At 37.1% G+C, this 20,164-nt stretch overlaps 1 protein-coding gene across 4 annotated transcripts in view; it reads left to right on the forward strand.

The window, feature by feature from the left end:
* LOC122549216 (zinc finger protein 407) overlaps positions 1-20,164 on the forward strand; it is a 525,130-nt gene that overhangs the window by 58,504 nt on the left and 446,462 nt on the right. For all 4 annotated transcript variants that reach the window (XM_087986220.1, XM_087986222.1, XM_087986221.1 and 1 more), the window contains exon 3: positions 4,298-4,412. In XM_087986220.1, coding sequence (XP_087842346.1) covers positions 4,298-4,412 — 115 coding nt within the window. The remainder of the gene's footprint in view (positions 1-4,297; positions 4,413-20,164) is intronic.

A 20,164-nucleotide genomic window follows, 5' to 3' on the forward strand; every position in this document is an offset into this window, starting at 1 on the left:
TACACATATGGCCTGTATAATTGAAATATAACCTCGTCCTTTTGTAGTCAATTCCTCCCGCAATAAATGATAACATTCTATTAGCTTTCCTCATTACATGTTTTCATTGTTCCATGTGTCTTTGATATAATCCTTTATAACTGCTCTGATTTCCTCAGTAAGATAGTGCTGCCAGTACCTGCTCTGGCAGCTAAACAATGATTCATTGAATGAACCTTTGAAATAAGATTTACTCTTTATCATCTTGCTAACACTGGTGTGTTATCTCTGGGATTGGTTCCAGTTGCTGAATTCTTCAGAATACACTAATATACCCTTAATTATGATGGCAAACTGAACACCAAGGAAGCTAAATTGAGATCCATGTCAGGCAAGTAATGTTGTACAGAATTATGTCTGGAGTGATTGCAAGGAAGGCAAAAACATGTCTCATGCATTTCATGTCACTTCAGAAACTGGTGATATATCTGTAACTAGTAGCCACCTGCCAATATGATGTTTGTATATAGGCAGTTTGACAATAAAAGATGTAGGAGTGGAGGTTCACTATTTGGCTGATAGAGTTTCACATTTTTCAAAAACACAATAGAACTTTGGTTTAAAGTGATTTGTTCTCCTACCTTTCCTTGTGTTTCTTTCTTTCACTGTACTTGCTCTTGATTTCCCTGGATCTGCATTCACCTCTGATATGGCAACGCCTCCCTCTAAGGCCTTCCCCTTTCCCCTATTTTAAAACCTTTAGATCTTTGCATTCCAATCCTCATGAACATTTCTGATTTTAGTTCGTGGCCATACCTTCACTTGATGAGGTCCTAATATCTAGAGTTCGCTTCCTATACTCCACTTCTCTAGGAAATTAGTATGAAATAAATTCTATCTAACAAGAAAATAACAAGCTGCTCCTTTTGTATATTTCTTGTGAAGTAGCCAGTTTGATAGTTTACATTTTGGTGGCACCACGGTTAGCACTGCTGCATCATTGCGCCAGGGACCCAGGTTCGATTCTGCCCTTGGTTGACTGTCTGTGTGGAGTTTGCACATTCCCTCTATATCTGCGTGGGTTTCCGCTGGGTGCTGTGGTTTCCTCCCACAGTCTAATGATGTGCAGGTTAGGTGGATTAGAGATGCTAAATTGCCCATATTGTAAGCTAGGTGGATTAGTCATGGGAAATGCAGGGTTACAGAGATAGGGAAGATTGGGTGGGTTGGGGGGCTCGGTGTGACTCGATGGACCGAATCACCTGTTTCCACAGTTAGGGATTCTATGATTCTATTTTGCAGCATCTTAGTAGAATGCACATGAGTTTACTGATAGAAGAATTGTACATGATGGTAGGATCTCTGAATTCAGGGTCCAGCTGTTAAAGGACTGGCAATCTACTCTGATACAGATCAATAGTAGAGGCACCCTGGGGTCAGAACTCCTCTTTGTCACCTTGACTGGTGATTTCAAATTGGAGAGAGTAGCTAACGAAAACCTCAAATTATTAATTTGGCCTAAAAAATCAAAATGTAATTTTTTTAAATCAACATGTGCAGATATATTATGAGACAGCTCTGAGATAGTTGGTCTTGAACCTAGATCCTCTGGCTCAGAGGTAGAGACACTATTACTGCACTTCTAGACCCTTAAGATGAAAATATAAGCTTGTTTTTTCGAAAGTATCTTTGTATTCAAAAATGGTTAATTTTTCAAATTGTGTTTATGGTTTGAAAAGTATATAATGCAGAATGCCAACAAGTTTGAAGCTTGTGGGGCCATGGAAAATACAGTGAGTGAACTCTGCAATGCTCACTCACTCACTTACTCCTTACCCTTCTGAAATCTTACAGGTTGGGGACACATGGGTGGGATGGGAGGAGATGTTGAGCGTCCCAGACTTATACCTAGGAGTCACACAGCACAGAAACAGACCCGTCGGCCCAAGTTGTCCATCCTGGCCAAGTTTTCTAAACTGACCATATCCTTGTAGACCATTCCTATCTATGTACCTGTCCTAATGTCTTTTAATTGTTGGAATTGTACTCGCGTCTACCAATTCCTCTGGCAACCTTTCCCATATATGCACCACCCTCTGGGTGAAAAAGTTGCCCCTCAGGTCCCTTTTAAATCTTTTCCCCTCTCACCTTAAACCTATGCCCATTAGTCACTAATTAATAGCAAATTAAGGGCCTCAATTCCCACCACCATTGATTTTCTACCATGGCAGGAAAGTCCCATTGCCATGTAGGAATCTTGACAGATTTATCTGTACGATCTGGTGTCAGGCAATGATGCCGCCACCTTCTGTGGGTCTACAGAGCCCTTTGGAGGCACTCCCTAATCCTCAAGGTCACTTTCACTAGTCACTCCCCACTTTTTACCCTCTACGTAGGCTCTAGAACACAACCTCATTCCTGATGAAGGGCTTTTGCCCGAAAAGTTGATTTTCCTGCTCCCTGAATGCTGCCTGACCTGCTGTGCTTTTCCAGCACTACTCTGATCTTGACTCTGATCTCTAGCATCTGCAGTCCTCACTTTTGTCTAGAACCCAACCTAGCTAGGTTCCTTGGCAAGAAGGAAAAGCTTATGGTCACAGTAGTATTCACTACTCCCAGATGGCAATGTTGGGATCACAGAACCGCTGGTGAATCACTTGGTTGCCAGCTGTCCAAGATGGACTTCTAACAGCAACAGGGATTGCCTTAAAGCAAATAACACTGTTCCCACTGTTATATGACAGAGGGACAGCAACTATAGGCAGGCTTCCTCTTATGTTTTAATGGGAGATGAAGGTACGTGTAGAATTCAGTCCTTTAATCATTCTCAGTTAATAAATTTTGCATTACTTCTCCTTTATAATGTTTGGTGACCAGGACAAGTTTCCTCTTTAACAAAGTCGTAAATCAGTTCGAAAGCAACATGTTTACACAGTGGTTATGCACAGAGGAATGTCAAGTTTTCACGCCAATACTTTAGAACAATCTGATTTACATGATAGAGAAAATAGGTTCGAAAACTGCTTTTGACTATATACTAAAATTGCAAAATAGTTTGTAGCAGTGAGACATTTCTTGTTTTCTAAAGCACAATATTTTCTTTTCCCAGTTCCACCCCCTCAGTCCTGACCTACATTTGGAAGTTTAAGTGCAAACTTTTTCTCAATTAACACAAATATCGAGTCTTGTGCAAATGTGCAATCTATGCTGAGACTTTCGAAGATGTTTTGCTGCAGTTGGTTAAAGTGTTTCTTCTACATTGCGCAAGTGAAGCTCCATATGGTGCTTGGGCTTTCCAATTACTTATACAGTTATAATTTCTTCTTTGCAAGACTAATATCCATGTTATTTCTGAAATACTATGACATCTTAAAAAATATTTTGGAGTAGTTTGTGTGATAGCCAAGGTGTAAACTGTTGGGAATGGAGCATTTTAATGCGCTCTCATGGATCACAAGGAAATACTGCACAACATGGAGAAAGAATGAGAGATTCATACTGCAGTATCATTATTTAAAAATGATCTGTTCATTGTAAGGCTTAAAATAGTACGTAGGACTCCCAAAGCAGGCTCTGTAACTTATTACAGGAAGACTAAAGGTGTATACTGTTGTCCCTTAGGTTGAATTGACTCTAAAATAATTAATTATTAATGACCATGGTCCATCCTCTGATTCAATTGATGATTAAGTTAGTTTAAAGGATGTGATCTCACATCGGCACCCCCCCTCCACCCCCCAAAAAAGTTGAGTTTGGAACCCTACTCATCCTTTTATTAATTAAGAATCATTCTATTCCTTTCTGAGTGCTTCAACAAAAATTTGCTCTCGATGCAGTAGTTGTGGGACTCTCACAAAAATCGTCAATCTTAATGGTCAGGTAATTAGTTTTTTGTCATGCTTGGCTTGTGATTTTGCACTCTCTTGGCTCAGCACAAAAGGAATCTCCAACATTTACCTCAGAAGATTCCCCTTGTGAATTTAGAATCTTGGGATAATATTTGTCTGACCATCGTTCGAGAGTTCTTGTCTTGCTCCTTATTATTATTGACCTGGTACTAATGAAAAGGTAGAACAGTTTTCCCATATTAATCGTCCTCTCCAATAGATACTGTTAATCTTACCAAAAATTGTTGGTACTTTATACTGTAGGTTAATAGCCACTATAAAAAAAAGGTTTTGGCCAATTCATCTGGGCTGAATTAAAATTGAGCTTCCAGAGGTAAAGTGCTAAAGGACAAACCAACTGTGCTGAGCAGTCCAATATTAAGATTTTATCTGCTGGTGCTTGTAATTTTATAATTTTGTTTCAATTTCAGGATCAAAACCTTTCCGATGTACTCTCTGCAACTTTGCAACAGCACAGTTAGGAGATGCCCGTAATCATGTCAAACGGCACCTTGGAGTTCGCGAGTATAAGTGCCACATATGTGGGTAAGTACTCTAATAATGTATCCTGTTTTCCAAAAGGAATGTCATGGATACCATTTTTCTGAAATGATGATTATAAACCCGGAAGTTTCAGAAAACTTTGAAAATATTCTGTTTTTTTAGTCTATAGCTTTTATTATAGACAAGAAATAGTCCTTGTTTTATCTGAAGTGCTGCAGACTGTCCTTTACTTTGATAGCTTTAGTACATTTACAAAAGGCAGCTTGTAGTTTTTATAGCATATTGAGAATGAGAGCATTTTGATGAGTTTTATTTCAACCTGCACTGTTTGAAATACCTGAATAAAATAGCAGTTAATGGAGCAAATTATTATTTTATTTTACAATAATATTATTTGGATTAAAGGAAAATAATGGTAAATAGTGAGAAACAGTGCTAGGTTCAGAACTAAAGGCACAAGATCTGTTTAAGAAAAGACTAAAAAATAAGAATATCTAATTTGGATAGCAGTGTAAATTAAGAATATATAGAATTCTGAAAGATTGTTGATGTTACTATTAACACCTTGTGGATATTAGTAAGTGAGGGACCTCACTCACATAAAGGGAACATGAATTAAAAGAATATGATATACTTGGTGAAGTTTGTTTCCTATTAATTAAAATGTGATGAGTGTAAAATGCTTTCTTGAACCCGTTTATTTCCTGCTTTCAGCTAATCAAACAGTTACAGAACTTGGAGGAGTGGAAATAGTATGTTAAGATCTCCAAGATAAACCCAACTGAAAGAATGTTTTAAAATTAGTTGATTTATTTATAAACGATGTTTTGAGTCTGTTTATTGCCTGTTGTAAATGGAATAATGAGTGGTGAGTAGGTTCAACAAACACATTTTTGTGTCTGTGTCACATCTGTTAACCATTTAGATGATTACAGGTTTAGGATTTCTTCTATGAAAAGCAAACCTAATAAAAGGATCCTCCTTGCGCTCATACACTGTGACTGTCTGAATTCATGCTAATAACTACCACCTTAGGCATTTGGACAAAGGTAGCAATTTGAAATCAATACAGAATCGATGTTTGAATTCTGCGACTTTACATGCTAAATTGTTGGCAGTACACACATCTGCAGAGATCTGAGTAACGAGCATGAACATCCGACTGCTCTTGCTTTCAGCATCCAGAATAAAGACAAAGCCATTTTACGAATTAAAGAGCTGCATCTTTGGGGGAATGTCTCATCGTAAATGATTTGCCAGCAATGGCAGTCTTAAATTTAATGAGTTTATGTGCAATACATTGAGTTTTCAGCATATTGCTGTTAAATTGAATTAAATATTTAATTGCGTACATGTGAGATCAGTGGTCAATGTCTGTTTTAGTTGTAAAGCTTATACAATATTTTTGTTTTGAAGCATGCTGCTATTTTTGTTACTTTCTAAACTTTAACCCTTATCTTTGTAAAATTCATAAATGAAATACCGCATTATCCAAAAAGGGTCAGCAGCTATGTCTGTGCAGCTGTAGAATCGGTTGAACCATTGCATATCTGTTGGTTAATTAACGAAGAATTACTGAAAAGTAATTGGATGGGAGAAAGTATCTTTGCTTTTCTGTGTTTAGTGTTTCACTTTTGTTTCTCGAAAAGAATGTGGTAGGTGATGTCGATATTTTAATGTGACTAGTACCATTAATTATGCTTTGTTTAACTTACATTACAATTGTTTTTAATCAATCTGTTTGGACTTGTTATGACACACCTTCATGGCTGGTGGGACTTGAACTTGGACCTTGTAGCCCAAAGGTAGGGATATAACCACTGCTACACAGAAGCCCTGAAATTATAATTTGATGGCTTAACTCTTTTTAACCTACATTTCTAATCAACCCTCTTCAGACTTGTTATTACACACCTTTGGAACAGTTGGGACTTGAACCCGGGCCTACTAGTTTAGGAGTAGGGGCATTACCACTGCTACAAAAGAGCCCTGAAATTAGTATTTGATAGCTTAACTCTTTAGATGATTGTGCAGTGATGTAACAGCTGAATAAATATTAGATGATGGGAGAATACTTGTGATCAGTATATTTTAATCAAACACACAATAATGGCTATATTTTACAGATGTTTTAAAAATTCAAGGTTTATAAGCCTTTTAATGCAAATATATTTTGTTGATTTACTTTGTGCTTAATTGCCTTTTTCTCCATACATTCATCTTTCCTCCCCCAAGTGATGCAGAGTTTGTTTAGAATTACCTCTATTTCAACAGATTATATTAAAGGTGGTTAAGGAGTCTTGTTCTCACTTTGCATAAGGAGAAAAGTTTTTAAACTGTTTCACTGAATCTTTTCAGCCTAGATAATTTTAAATGGGGGAAATGTGTGACAATAAAAATGCTAATTAATTTAAAGTGAATACATTTGAGTTTACAGAGAAAAAGATATCTGCATTTCTGTGGTACCTCTGTATCATTAGACTGCATCTTAGCACTTTAAAACTAATGAAGTGCAGTCACTGCTGTAGTGAGGTAGGAAGTTTGACAACCGATCTACACACAGTAAGTTCCTTTGAAAAGCAACATGAGTAATGAACTTGTCTGTTTCAGGGATGCGAGTTGGGAAATAAATAGTGGCCTATGAAACTTATGATTCTTGATGTGGGAGCTATTACTCAGGCTTAATTTCTTATCAGTTGGATGTCTGGTTCAATCTGTTGCAAATTCTAGGAGAGAGCATGTTGGTAACAAAAACTGAAGGAGTTATAGTAGTAGTTACAAAATACCAGTCAGGAACTGGAAATATGTTAAATTGGCCTGCCAGGTAAATGGAAAATATACCATTTATCAACGTGTTACTATATAAGCAACACCTGTTGATATTGAATTAAATAAGTGATAAATTGCTGCTTGAGAAGAAGTTGCTCTCAATGAATAATTAACCTTGTTGAATTCTGTTGCTGTCATGTTCAAGGAAAATGAAAGGACAATTAATTTGTTTGTTTAAAAACATTCAGCATGCACTATCCAAATTGACAAGGTTTTCTTGTATTTCTTAAGTTTGACTCTTTTTCATCCATTGTCCTGTTGCATTTTCTACTGTAAAAATTTGTACTGTCTTTTTCTAATTGGCAAATCTGTGAAATTTGATCATACAAAAGATCAGTATAATTATTTTACCTAATTCCTGTAGCAAAGCATCAGTTTACATTGATTGCAGTAATTTTGTTTAAAATGTATGATGCTTACTTATTCCAGTACAACCTCTGACTCTCCAGCCTGTGTTTCCTGTTAGCCTGGTTTACATTAACCTCAACTATTAAGTGTGTTAAATACACTTAAATACAGAGGAGAAAATGCCCTGGTAAATCTTGAAAATGGTTTCCAGTGTACAAGTTCTGGCTTGTAATGATAATTATTGTAGTGTTGGGTTGAGGTGGTTATGATAGAAAGCACTGATGTTTAAACTGGCCAGTAAGCAACTGTGGGGAAGGATAAAGAGGCCTGTGGTGCAGAGACTACATGAGTAAGAAACAACATGATGCTTAGAGAACTGACCCCTTCAGAATTTAAGATTTAGCATTAATTAAGTGAAAATGTAAATTAAGTGCCAGTATCAGCTTAATGGTTAAAATGATGCAACATTTTACATTAACACGATGACAATGTCAATTCATTATCATCAATGACTAAATAATTTAGGAAATGCTCAATGGACCCATTAGTTCCTCAACATAAGCAGCTCATGCTGCATTCCTTCATTACCATAATTTTTTTTTGGATTATATTTTAAAGGGTGAAGTGATCTTTCAGCAACATTAACTATGTAGTCAAAAACAGCAATCCAGCTTGCAGTCTTTGCTTTGCTGCAATGGTTGATATTTTATTAGTACAATGGAACAACTACATTTAAATGGATTGTGTGGAAAATAACTTTTTTTTAAATACAACTTTTTAAATTTTGTTCTTAGTATTGAACATTTGCATCATCAAGATACTTTAATGGCTTTTTCTATAGACAGGTAATGTACCTGCGTTGATACAGGCAGGTTAATGTATATTTTTCTTATGACTGTTACCCTGTAGATAAAATACAGCTGTAAACAGTTACAATTGCAGTAACATTGTTGTTAGTTGCATTACCTTGTTTAGAGGATGTGAGGGGATCTCTTTGAAGATGATTATAATGTCACTTTCTGACCTTTGCAGCTTGAATAATTGTAAATCATTGCTTCATAATGTGTCAAAGAATGTCTGAACTAGGCAATTAAATGGTAGAATATAATAGACCAAATTATTGCCTGTCATGTTTTCAACAACACAGTTAGTATTTGAGTTACACTTAATCATTACATGCATTAACAACTTCATTGGAATCTGGCACCAGGCTGGGCATGAAATGCGTTGCATTATTTAAATCTTCAATGGTTTAAGTCACTTATTTCTGGTGAACTGTTCCAACACAGAGATTTTCATGAAGTGGGCAGTCCCAAAGGGCATAATTCATTTACATCAAAGTTTCAGTACCATATTACTGTGCCCTGTTTTTGTAGTAAGATACCACAGACCTAAAAGAGCCAGAAGTTCAAAAAAAAATTATTCAGCACCAATTAACTTGGAAGCAGAAATATGAAACTGTTTTGTGGACTGACATACAGCGATATATCATTTCAACTATCTATTAATAGCACTTGAGTTTGGGTTACATGTTATTTGCTGAAGTTCCTCCTTGTCTGGGTGTCTTTGGCCTTTTGCATGCCTTTCCTATTATTAGGAACAGTAGTAGGCCATTCGGTCCCTTGGGCCTGTGTAGTTAGATCTTGGCTGGTCTATATCTTATTGTGTCTACGTGCTTTGTTTCCATAGCCCTAAATACCTTTACTTGAAAAACACACAATCGATCTTAGTTTTAAAGTTTCACTTGATACCTGGCCTCAACAGCTTTTTGGTTGTTATTTTGAATAACTAAAGATTTTTAATGAGTAATATGTTGGGATAAATGTTAAGTAATACATTTAGTGCTTTCAATATTACATTTATATTTCACCTTCCATTATCTCAATGTCCCAAAGTACTTTAAAGCAATTAAGTATTTTTTGTTGCATAATGAGGGTTGTAATGCAGGAAGCATAGCAGTCAATTTGTGCACAGTAAGCTTCCACAAACAACAATGTGAAATTGACAAGATAATTTGTTTTTAGTAAGCTGTGGATGGAAATCTTTTTATGGTGTATTTTCAGTCTTAGAATGCTAGCAATTAGAGAGGGAAAGTGGAGGTCATATCATAGAATCCCTACAGTCTGGAAGCAGGCCATTTGGTCCATCAAATCTACACCGATGCTCCAAAGAGCATCCCTCCTGGACCAAGCCCCTAACCTAATACCTGCATTTCCCATGGCCAATCCATCTATCCTGCACATCCAGACATTATGGAACAATTTAACATGGCCTATCTACCTAACCTTCACATCTTTGGACTGTGGGAGGAAACCCATGCAGACATGAGGAGAATGTGTGAACTCCACACAGAGTGGAATAGAATCCAGGTCCCCGCTGTGAGGCAGTAATGCTAACCACTGAGCCACCATGCTGCCCTTATTCTCCTCAAGGTAAGGGTGCAAAGGGGAATTTTTTTTGGATACAAAATAATGTGTTCTCATCCACTTTTGATTGACATGAAGAAAAGCCTTCATAAAGTGATGCAAACACGTTACGTGATCACTCGTTTGCTGTCAGAATATAGTTACATGACTGGGAATTTAGAGGAAGCAAGAACTAAAATGAGGGAGATGTAGAGGTTGTAAATTATGCTCCAGCATGTTTTGAGAAGTCCTTTTCCAGTCACTAGTTTTGTACCACTTGTACTTTAAATTTATTACAGCTTCAGTTTCATGGAAAACTGCATTTTTAAAGTGTTTATAATGTCATCTTGATCATCTGGCAAGCTTATAAACTCGCTTTTAACTCTTGCTGAAGCTATGAACTCAAGGGCTACTCGTGCTTGTGCTATCAAAAGCACACTGCTTAGGTTCATCCAAGATGCATGTATCCAATCTGCCTCATGATTAGATTACGAACATTATCATGATTAGATTAGTTACAGTGTGGAAACAGGCCTTTCGGCCCAACAAGTCCACACCAACCCTCCGAAAAGCAACCCACCCAGACCATTCCCCTACATTTACCCCTTCACCTAACACTACGGGCAATTTTGCATGCCCAATTCACCTGACCTGCACATCTTTGACTGAGAGAGGAAACTGGAGCACCCGGAGGAAATCCATGCAGATACAGGGAGAATGTGCAAACTCCACACAGACAGAGGCGGGAATTGAACCCGGGTCTCTGGCGCTGTGAGGCAGCAGTGCTAACCACTGTGCCACCGTGCCGCCCCTTCATTGTGATGAGTAGTCAGCCTGAATTTATTGACAGAATGTTATACTTTAGAGGTTTTATCTAACCTCTGTCCAGTGTTCATGCTCAAACTTGACCATAGCCAGGCAAGATTGTGATTTTCAGTAGCAGCTCAGATGCTTCAAGAATGCAGAAAAGGTATTTGAATATGAGAAACATGCAAGAACTGTACAGTAAGTGAGTTTTGAATGATCACGATTATTGTTGAAGGCTTTTGGACAGTTGACAGAATGATCGATAAGAAATTGGACCAGGAGTAGGCCATTTAGCCCCTACAGAGGTACTGTAATTCAGTAAGATCCAGTTGTAAACATAAGTTGTATGGATTTTGGAACAGGGATCAAATTGAAGTTAGAAAGTAGCAAGCAAAGACTGGGGAAATAGTAGAGATATAATAATACATGAGTCAGAACAAGACTGAGGGGTTTGAAATTGATCCATAGAACCATAAGAGTTTGGTAATTGTTGGAGATCTTCTTTGTGCTGAAGGGGCTCTGGTGTATCGAGTAAATGATTGCTTAACTTTTGGAAATTGTGAGATTGAAATGGCCAAAGAGGAGGGTTTTGCAGTCTTTGAATGGATAGAAGTGTTGTTGATTGTTTTGCCATTGGAGTGGGGAAACTATGCGAGCAACATGCTGGAGGTATTAGGAAAAGGTCTTGAATGCGCTGTGTGAAGCTTTAATTTGAGTCAAAAGTAACACCGAGACTCCACACCTCTGGGTTTTTCCTGAGGCAGTAGTGGATGTGGGATTATAATAACTTTGGGAAAGTCATTGTCTGGAAATAGTCACCAATGCATTTAGTTTCCGCATTATACAGAATCACGTTGAGGTTACAGCATATAAATAGGTCGTGCAGTTCAACTATGTCGGTGTTGATACGTCGCTTGAGCTTGAATAGAGTCATTTAGATCTTTCAGTTCAACTTGTCCATGCCAACCAGATTTCCTAAATTGATCTAGTCCCATTTGCTAGCATTTGGCCCATATCCCACTGAACCCTTCCTGTTCATGTATGGGTCCAGATCCCTTTTATATATTGTAATTGCACCCATCTTCACCACTGCCTTTGGAAGCTTGTTCTATACTTGCTCCACCATCTGCATGAAAAGGTTGCCCCTCAGGTCCCTTTTGAATCTTTTGCCTCTCACCTTAAACCTCTACCCTGTAGTTTTGTACTTCTTTACCTTGTAGAAAACACTTTGGCTATTCACTCATGCCCCTCATGATTCTATAAATCTCAAGACATACCTGCAATTTCTGTGAAATGATAGGGGAGTACTTCATTTTCTTCGGATGGGTAATCTCTCCAGTTTTCTTTTTCAGAATGTTTTGCTGATGTTCTTGTTTTAGTTTCAGCTTTTTAATTAGTTGCTGATTTCTTTGAATCTCATTTTCCAGTTTTTTTTCTCACTTTCTTCATGTAGTTTCTTCTGAAGCAGCTGTTGCTGTTGTTTCATGTTTAGTCTTCCATTCTTTTTAACTTCCTGCAGCTTCCCCGAACATAATTTTTTTAAATTATTAATTTCTTTATTTTTCTGTCCATTTGGTAATGTCACTGGCTGTAAAATAACTGCACCTTTGGTACCAAACTCCTGTGAGGCCAATGATTCTATTAAGTGGCATCTTTGTGACAAATTGTACAATCTGTACTTCATCTCATCAAAATCTAACTGAGGTTATGAACTAGTTTCAGAGAGACATTTCCCCCATTTTCAAATTGCCCCTCGAGGTGTTGTGGTTACGAATTCACTTCACACCACTTTATGCTGTCATATCTATTACATCCTGAATCAAATAAGGAGCTTGCATTTATATAATTAATAAAAACTGTGACTTTGGAGATCTGAACAAAAATAAATTGTCGGAGAAACTCAACAGGTCTGGCAGCATCTGGACAGAAAATAGGGTTAGAGTTTTGAGTCCTCTGACTCTTGACATATGTTTTGATGAAGAGTCACCAAACTCAAGATATTAACACTGTTTCCTTCCCACAGATGCTGCCAGAACTGATGAGTTTCTCCAGCGCTTATATTTATATCGTGCCTTTAACAACTTCAGGATATCTCAAACACTTTAGAGCCAGTAAAGTATGACTGTTGGAATTTAGGATAACAGGTAAGTCAGTTTGCACACAAGAACCTCCCATGTCAGAATGTGTTAATATGTAGCTCGTGTTTCAGTGATATTAACTGCACGATAAATATTAGTCAAGACACTGTGCAGAACTTCACTGTTCTTTTTAGAAATAGCACCATGGGATATTTTACATCATCATACTCATTGGACATACATATAGCTAATAATGGAACGGTGTAGGTGAGTTGGGCATCAGATTATTTTCAATGTCGGCGCAACATCGAGGGCCAAAGAGACTGTACTGCACTGTAATGTTTTATGTTCCATGTTCTACCTGCAAAAGAATCCATGAGGTCTTGGCTTGACACCTTTTCCAAAAGGCAACATCTCTATCAAAAATACACTGGCAGTGTCAGCCTGTATTATGTCCTCAAAAATCTAGAATGGACCTAGCAACCAACTTTTTGTAGCAGAGGCAAGAATACTACTCATTCTTGCCCCCTATTTCCAGCATCTGAATTATTTTGCTTTGTTTAGTTACAAATTTGATGTTTGCTGACTGAAGGAGCATTATATGAGTAAATCCTTTTAACTAAGCAAGTGATCTCTGTTCCACACGAATATATAAAAAAGTTAACATTATTGTTTGAAGTCATAATGTTCTTCACCCCTCTTGTAAAGTTTGTGACTTGTGTTATATAATTTCATGAACAGCTCTGATCTCTAATTTCTGTATGGGTCTTCCAGTACTTGTTCAATTTTCATACGAATTAAGAGTTGAAAAAGACCTTTTGGCCTCATGAGCCTGCTCTGTCATTCAAGATGGTCGTGGCTGATCTAACTGTGACCTCAACACCATTTCTTGCCTGCCTGCCTTGATACACTTTGATTTCCTTGTTAGTTGAGAACCTATCTGCTTCTGCCTTATAAATTTTCAATGCGTATGCCTCCACTACTCTCTGGGTAAGAGAGCTCCATACGCTTATGACCTTCTTGGAAAAAAAAATCCTCCTTTTAAATGGGACTCTCTTCATTTTTAAATGGTATCCTCTAGATTTAGTCTTTTCCACAAGGGGATACATTCTTTTAGCTTTATCTATCACTTTTCTTCAGGTTGTTATATCTTTCAATAAGATCCCCTCTCATTTTTCAAAACTCCAATGAGTGCAGGCCCAACCTGTCTGACTTTCATTCAAGAAAAGCCCTTAAACGAAGAATCAGTCATCAATAGGTATATTGAACCTGAACACCCTTATTTCATCATTCAATTATATTATGAAATACAAAATGGCTATCAGAAGTAGAAACTCTTTTCAAAAATAATCTGTCCTTTTCACTCCTGAGTCCATTGTAGTGTGTGAATCAGTTGACAAGAATGAGCTAGTGCAACACCAACTTAAAGATGAGAGCAAGAGCCCTTCTGTTTATAGCTCAGTATCATTTCTATATTATTCATTCATTTAATGTGGGCGTTGCTGGCTAAGCCATCATTTATTGCCCAGCTTTCTTTTGGCCTTAAGAAGATCGTAGCAATCTACCTACTTGAATTGTTGTTGCAGATATCGCAGTAGCATTCTATTAGATAAAAATTATGATTTTAAAACAAGGTTATGAATATGCACTTTAGAAGGCAGGATGATCATTATCTTCCATTCTCTTGCAAGTTAAAGTGGGTGACCAAAGCTGCAAATTGTAATGAGAGAAACATTAAATTGATTTCATAACATTTTGAAGCAGTAACAGTCAACTCTTTAATGTAAACACTACTGTTTTTGATGCCTATTATGGTGCTTCTACTGCTCTTAGTAGTTGTGCAGCGATGTTTCCAGTCTGTTCTCACTGTCCCTCAATTTGAAAATTGGTTGCCAGGTGTCCTCAATCAGATGACTGGGTTCTGATAAGGTATAATCAAATTTAAATTTTCCCAGACTCTTGCATTTGTGTTATACAGTGAAACATGCTTATTATCACATCATTGTATATCATAATCTGATTATCATAGAACTCCAAAATGGCAAACCATTTTCAATTAATTTCCCTATAATTTAACCCAATTTATGTTATGATAGAGCATATTCAAAGCTGCACGACCCCTCTCAGTTTTTTTATTATTTTGAAAGTGTTCCTGAAAATAATTGACTCCTGCAAAAAGCTAGAATTCTTTTGAAGTTGGACAAATCATATAATAACATGTCATGTTGTTTTGTGTCTGGATTGATTGAGCGCATTTACAATGAACAGGAGGAAGCTTAGGATTTATATCAGGTATATCAGTTTGAAGCTCTATCTATTTGGATGGCTTTCCTTTTAGGTGAGTTAATATGCTACGCTTTTCCATGTTTGATCATGAGGGAACTCAATTATATGAAGGAGAGGTAATCACGTTTATGAAAATATAATTGCACTTTATTCTGTACAAATATAATTTAAATTACGGTTCCCCCTGCTAACATCCCCTCCCAACCACCAGCACCACGATGTCAGTGCAACTTTTGCAAGTGATGTTTTGGCAGCAACATGAGTCTTGCAAAAGCATCAAGGGTATATTAACGCATCAAAATGAATGGATTTCTAATGGCTAGAAAACATGTAATTTGGAAGAGCTCAATAATTTTGGGATCAATCAAAAATGAAGAAACTTTAGTAACTCTGCAACTTTGCTAAATACAGCTTTATTGAAACCTTGGCAGATGCTGAATTAACCCATTAACTGTATGGTCTTTTCAAAGAAATCAGTGTTTCAGGAGAAAATATACCGTTACTGAACAAGCAATTCTGTGAATACATTGGAATTATTTGACGTTTAAAGGTGACCCTTTTAAAATAAAACTTATGAAAAAGCAAAACCTCAGCAGGTTGATGTCGTGAAACGGTCAGTCATAAAAACTGAAATTGTTTTAGTGATTGAATTTTAAAATATATTTGACTTCTCTACACCAATTTTATTTAAAGATTTTTCAGTTCAAGAAAAGCATATGCCATATTCGAGTGCTAATACTTTTGTGTTTATTGTAGCTACGTTGAATCGGATTGATACATGCAAAATGTTGCTGATTGTGATTCTGCCAGTATAGGCATTCACGTGAATACGGAACAAAATTCCATCATGTTAATTAGTAGTGTTGTATTAGAACTGTAACATTGTGTCAAAAGGAATTATTATTTAATAAAACATAGCCAAAATCTGTGTATGATCAGAATGATTTTGTTTCTCAATCTGGAATTATTCTGGGATCTATATTTTGCCTGAGCCATTTCTAAAAAAAAAAATCTATATTCTGTGGTAATTAAGCACAATATCCATGAAGACATGAAACTCTGGATAATAAGTCATCTATACCTTTTTGGTTTTTTTCATGTGTTGTCAGTACAGTTTACTGCAGCTTGACATACTAAGGGACATCTTAATATTAAATGTTTTGTATGAAGGCTTAATATTCTTCCAATTTTTAATTGGAAGTTTAGATAGCTTACCTTTGAAAAATTAATTCATTTGTCTTTATCTACTTAAAAAAAACATTTCACAATTTCTGCTATGGGTTGAGAAAGACAATCTGTGGAAGTTATGATTAAAAATGTCTGTACTGTCATCTTTAAAGGACACATCTAAAATACCATGTTTTGAAAATGACATTATTAAAATAGTGGAAATTACACGTTGGTTATGAAAAAATGTTTTGAGAAGATTCGTGAATCTTGTACTTGCAGTTTTTCAGGAGATGAAGTTAATGACTGATTAACAACAGCAATTAAAAGATGAGAAAAAGGCATATAATTAAAATTGCAGCACTTGCTTTGTCAAGTAAGCGTGTCATCTATTGTATAGTTGTTAAAAGCAAAAGGAAAGAAACCAGCATTTAATTTAGTCTCGTTTTAAACAGGAGACTGATAATTTGCCTGTAGATGCATGCTTGAAGGTTGTAACTCATGTTTAACTGAGGCTGTGTCATTAGAAGTTCACAGCCATGTATTTTCTGTTGACAGTCATCGACAGTGAATATTTGGCAGTCAGAAGTAATTTAACTTAATTAATGGGATGCATATTTGATGGAGGAATAAAATATTCAAGCTCAGCAAAGTGGAAAAAGGAAAGATTTAGTGGGAGTAAAAGGTTGAAGAATGTAATTTGTGCATTCATTTTGCTGCTCAGAATTATGAATTGTCTAATGGTGATATAAAGCCTAGCTGATTCTTAGATGGAAATGTGCTATCCCTTAACAAATAAAGCCATCAGAGTGACAGTCTATGATTAAATTGATAGTGGGGGTAAGTTCACTGTAAGAAATGTTACACTGTATTTGAAAGCTGTTCTGAAAAAAGTTGACCCCCAAGATTTGGAACATTCAGTATATATTTTTAATAGTATTATTATTCTGCTGTTGAACCAGAGTACTGTAAGTTAATGCAGTGCCCTTAATCTCCCATGGCACAATTTAATTGGCTTCCCGTGGAAATAGATTATTCCATGATGAAATTGCTTCATAATTTGATAGTAGAGAAAGTGACACCTGCTTTTAACACCTTGAACAGTTGAACTTGGAGCTATACTGACAACTATGAATAAATTCGAGAAAGTGGGAGCCAAAGCGGATTTTTGTTGATTTGTATATGCTGAACAGTGCGTGCAAATTGAATGATGAATGCAATACTATGTAGACTTCTTTGTGCACCCCTTTCTGTTTTTGCATTATACTTACCAGGGATGAAATTTACAATTTAACCAATATATCAAAAGAAAAGCTTGCATTTATATAGAGCCTGTCACATCTCAGAACATCAAGAAATACTTTTGAAGTGTCATTACAGTTTAATGGAAGAAATGTGACAGTTAATCTGCACACTCCTACATTCTGCAATGTAATTATGACCAGATAATTTCTTAACCCTGATGGTTGAGGGATAAATGTTGGCTGGAAAGATGGGGAGAACTCTCTTTTGGATAGTGCCTAGGGATCGTTTACCTCAAGAGCAGATGGAGCTCAGAATTGACGTCTCATCTGGGAGACAGTGCAGCACTCCATCAGCACTCCCTGACTGACTGAAATGTCAGTCTGTTCTACAAGAATTTAGAAATTTGACAATAGCCAGCTCTGACAGGAACTTAACTTCTGTTAATTAAATAAATCTGCAATTAGAAAGCCAGCATTGGTAATGGTGAGCATGTAACTACCAGATTGTCATTAAAACAAGTATAGCTGATATTCTTTAGTAATGGAAATCAGCCATTCTTATGCAGCGTCACCTGTATGTGATTCCAGACTCCCATCCAACAGTGTGTTTGACTCTTAACTGCTCAATTAAACGTCAATTCAGTTGTATTCTAGAAGGCGACTCACCACCACTTCTTAAGGACAGTTAGGGAAAGGGAGTAAATGCTGGTCTTGTCAGTGATGGCCACATCTCAACAATAAATAAAGTAAAAAAGCAAATTACTGCGGATGCTGGAATCTGAAACCAAAAGAGAAAATGCTGGAAAATCTCAGCAGATCTGGCAGCATCTGTAAGGAGAGAAAAGAGCTGATGTTTCGAGTCTAACTAACCCTTTGTCAAAGCTCAAAGCTTTGTCAAAGCTTTGACCTTTGACAAAGGGTCAGCTAGACTCGAAATGTCAGTTCTTTTCTCTCCTAATAAATAAAGTAAGTTTGGGAAGATCTCTTGACTACTATTTTTGTTTCACCTTCACCACCCACCTCATTGAGTTCTTTGAGACATCTCTCTTTATGTGAAAAGACCTGTAGAAGTGCTAGTGTTCAACAAAGAATCTCAAGCTCAGTATTTAGTCTGTATTCAGCTGATATAATCAGCAAGAAAAATATGGGGCAATGTTTTTGGCCTCTCTATACAGAATCAGGATTAGGTTTTAGGAAGTAAAGTGTGTAACCAATGTTGAGGCTATACCATTTGGGAAAGACTGAACAGATTGGGACTCTATTCTTCAGAAAATGAAGGTTCAGGGTTGACCTGATAGAGGTCTTTAAAATTATGATGTGGTTTGATAGGGTAGACACAGAGAAAATGTTTGTACTTGTGGGCGAAGCTCAAAACTAGAGACTATAAGTATAAGTTAGTCACTAACAAATCCAACAGAGAATTCACGAGAAACTTCTTTACATAGTGAGTGGTTAGAATGTGGACCTCACCATTGGCAAATGGTATTGATGCATTAAGGGGAAACCAGAAAAATACATGAAGGAGAAAGCAATTAGATGATACGTATGTAAAGTTAGGTGACTCATCAGAGAAGGCTTACGTGAAGCTAAAAAGCATAGATCAGTGAGGCCAAATAGTTAGTTTCTATGCTCTAAATTTTTTCTATTTTTTGATTTGTTTTTGGGATTGCTTAATTGTCATTTACATAAATGATTTGGATGTGAGCATAAGAGGTATAGTTAGTCAGTTTGCAGATGACACCAAACTTGGAGGTGTAGTGGACAGCGAAGGTGGTTATCTCAGATTACAATGGGATCTTGATCAAATGGGCCAATGGGCTGAGAAGTGGCAGATGGAGTTTAATTTAGATAAATGCGAGGTGCTACGTTTTGGGAAAGCAAATCTTAGCAGGACTTACACACTTAATGGTAAGGTCCTAGGGAATGTTGCTGAACAAAGAGACCTTGGAGTGCAGGTTCATAGCTCCTTGAAAGTGGAGTTGCAAGTAGATAGGATAGTGAAGAAGGCATTTGGTATGCTTTCCTTTATTGGTCAGAGTATTGAGTACAGGAGTTGGGAGGTAATGTTGTGGCTGTGCGGGACATTGGTTAGGCCACTGTTGGAATATTGCATGCAATTCTGGTCTCCTTCCTATCGGAAAGATGTTGTGAAACTTGAAAAGGTTCATAAAAGATTTACAAGGATGTTGCCAGGGTTGGAGGATTTGAGCTACAGGGAGAGGTTGAATAGGCAGGGGCTGTTTTTCCTGGAGCGTCAGAGGCTGTGGGGTTATAAACCTTATAGAGGTTTATAAAATCATGAGGGGCATGGATAAGATAAATAGACAAAGTCTTTTCGATGGGGTGGGGGAGTCCAGAACTAGAGGACATAGGTTTAGGGTGAGAGGGGAAAGATATAAAAGAGACCTAAGGGGCAACTTTTTCACGCAGTGGGTGGAACATGCATGGAATGAGCTGCCCGAGGCTTTAGGCTAGTACAATTGCAAAATTTAAAAGGCATCTAAATGGGTGTATGAGTAGGAAGGGTTTGGAGGGATATGCGCCGGGTGCTAGCAAGTGAGACTAGATTGGGTTGGAATTATCTGTTTGGGATGGATGAGTTGGACCAACTGGTCTGTTTCCGTGCTGTA

Source organism: Chiloscyllium plagiosum, unplaced genomic scaffold (assembly GCF_037043375.1).
Source record: "Chiloscyllium plagiosum isolate Xiang-an unplaced genomic scaffold, Cpla_swu_hap1 HiC_scaffold_4, whole genome shotgun sequence".
Classification (NCBI taxonomy): Eukaryota; Metazoa; Chordata; class Chondrichthyes; order Orectolobiformes; family Hemiscylliidae; genus Chiloscyllium; species Chiloscyllium plagiosum.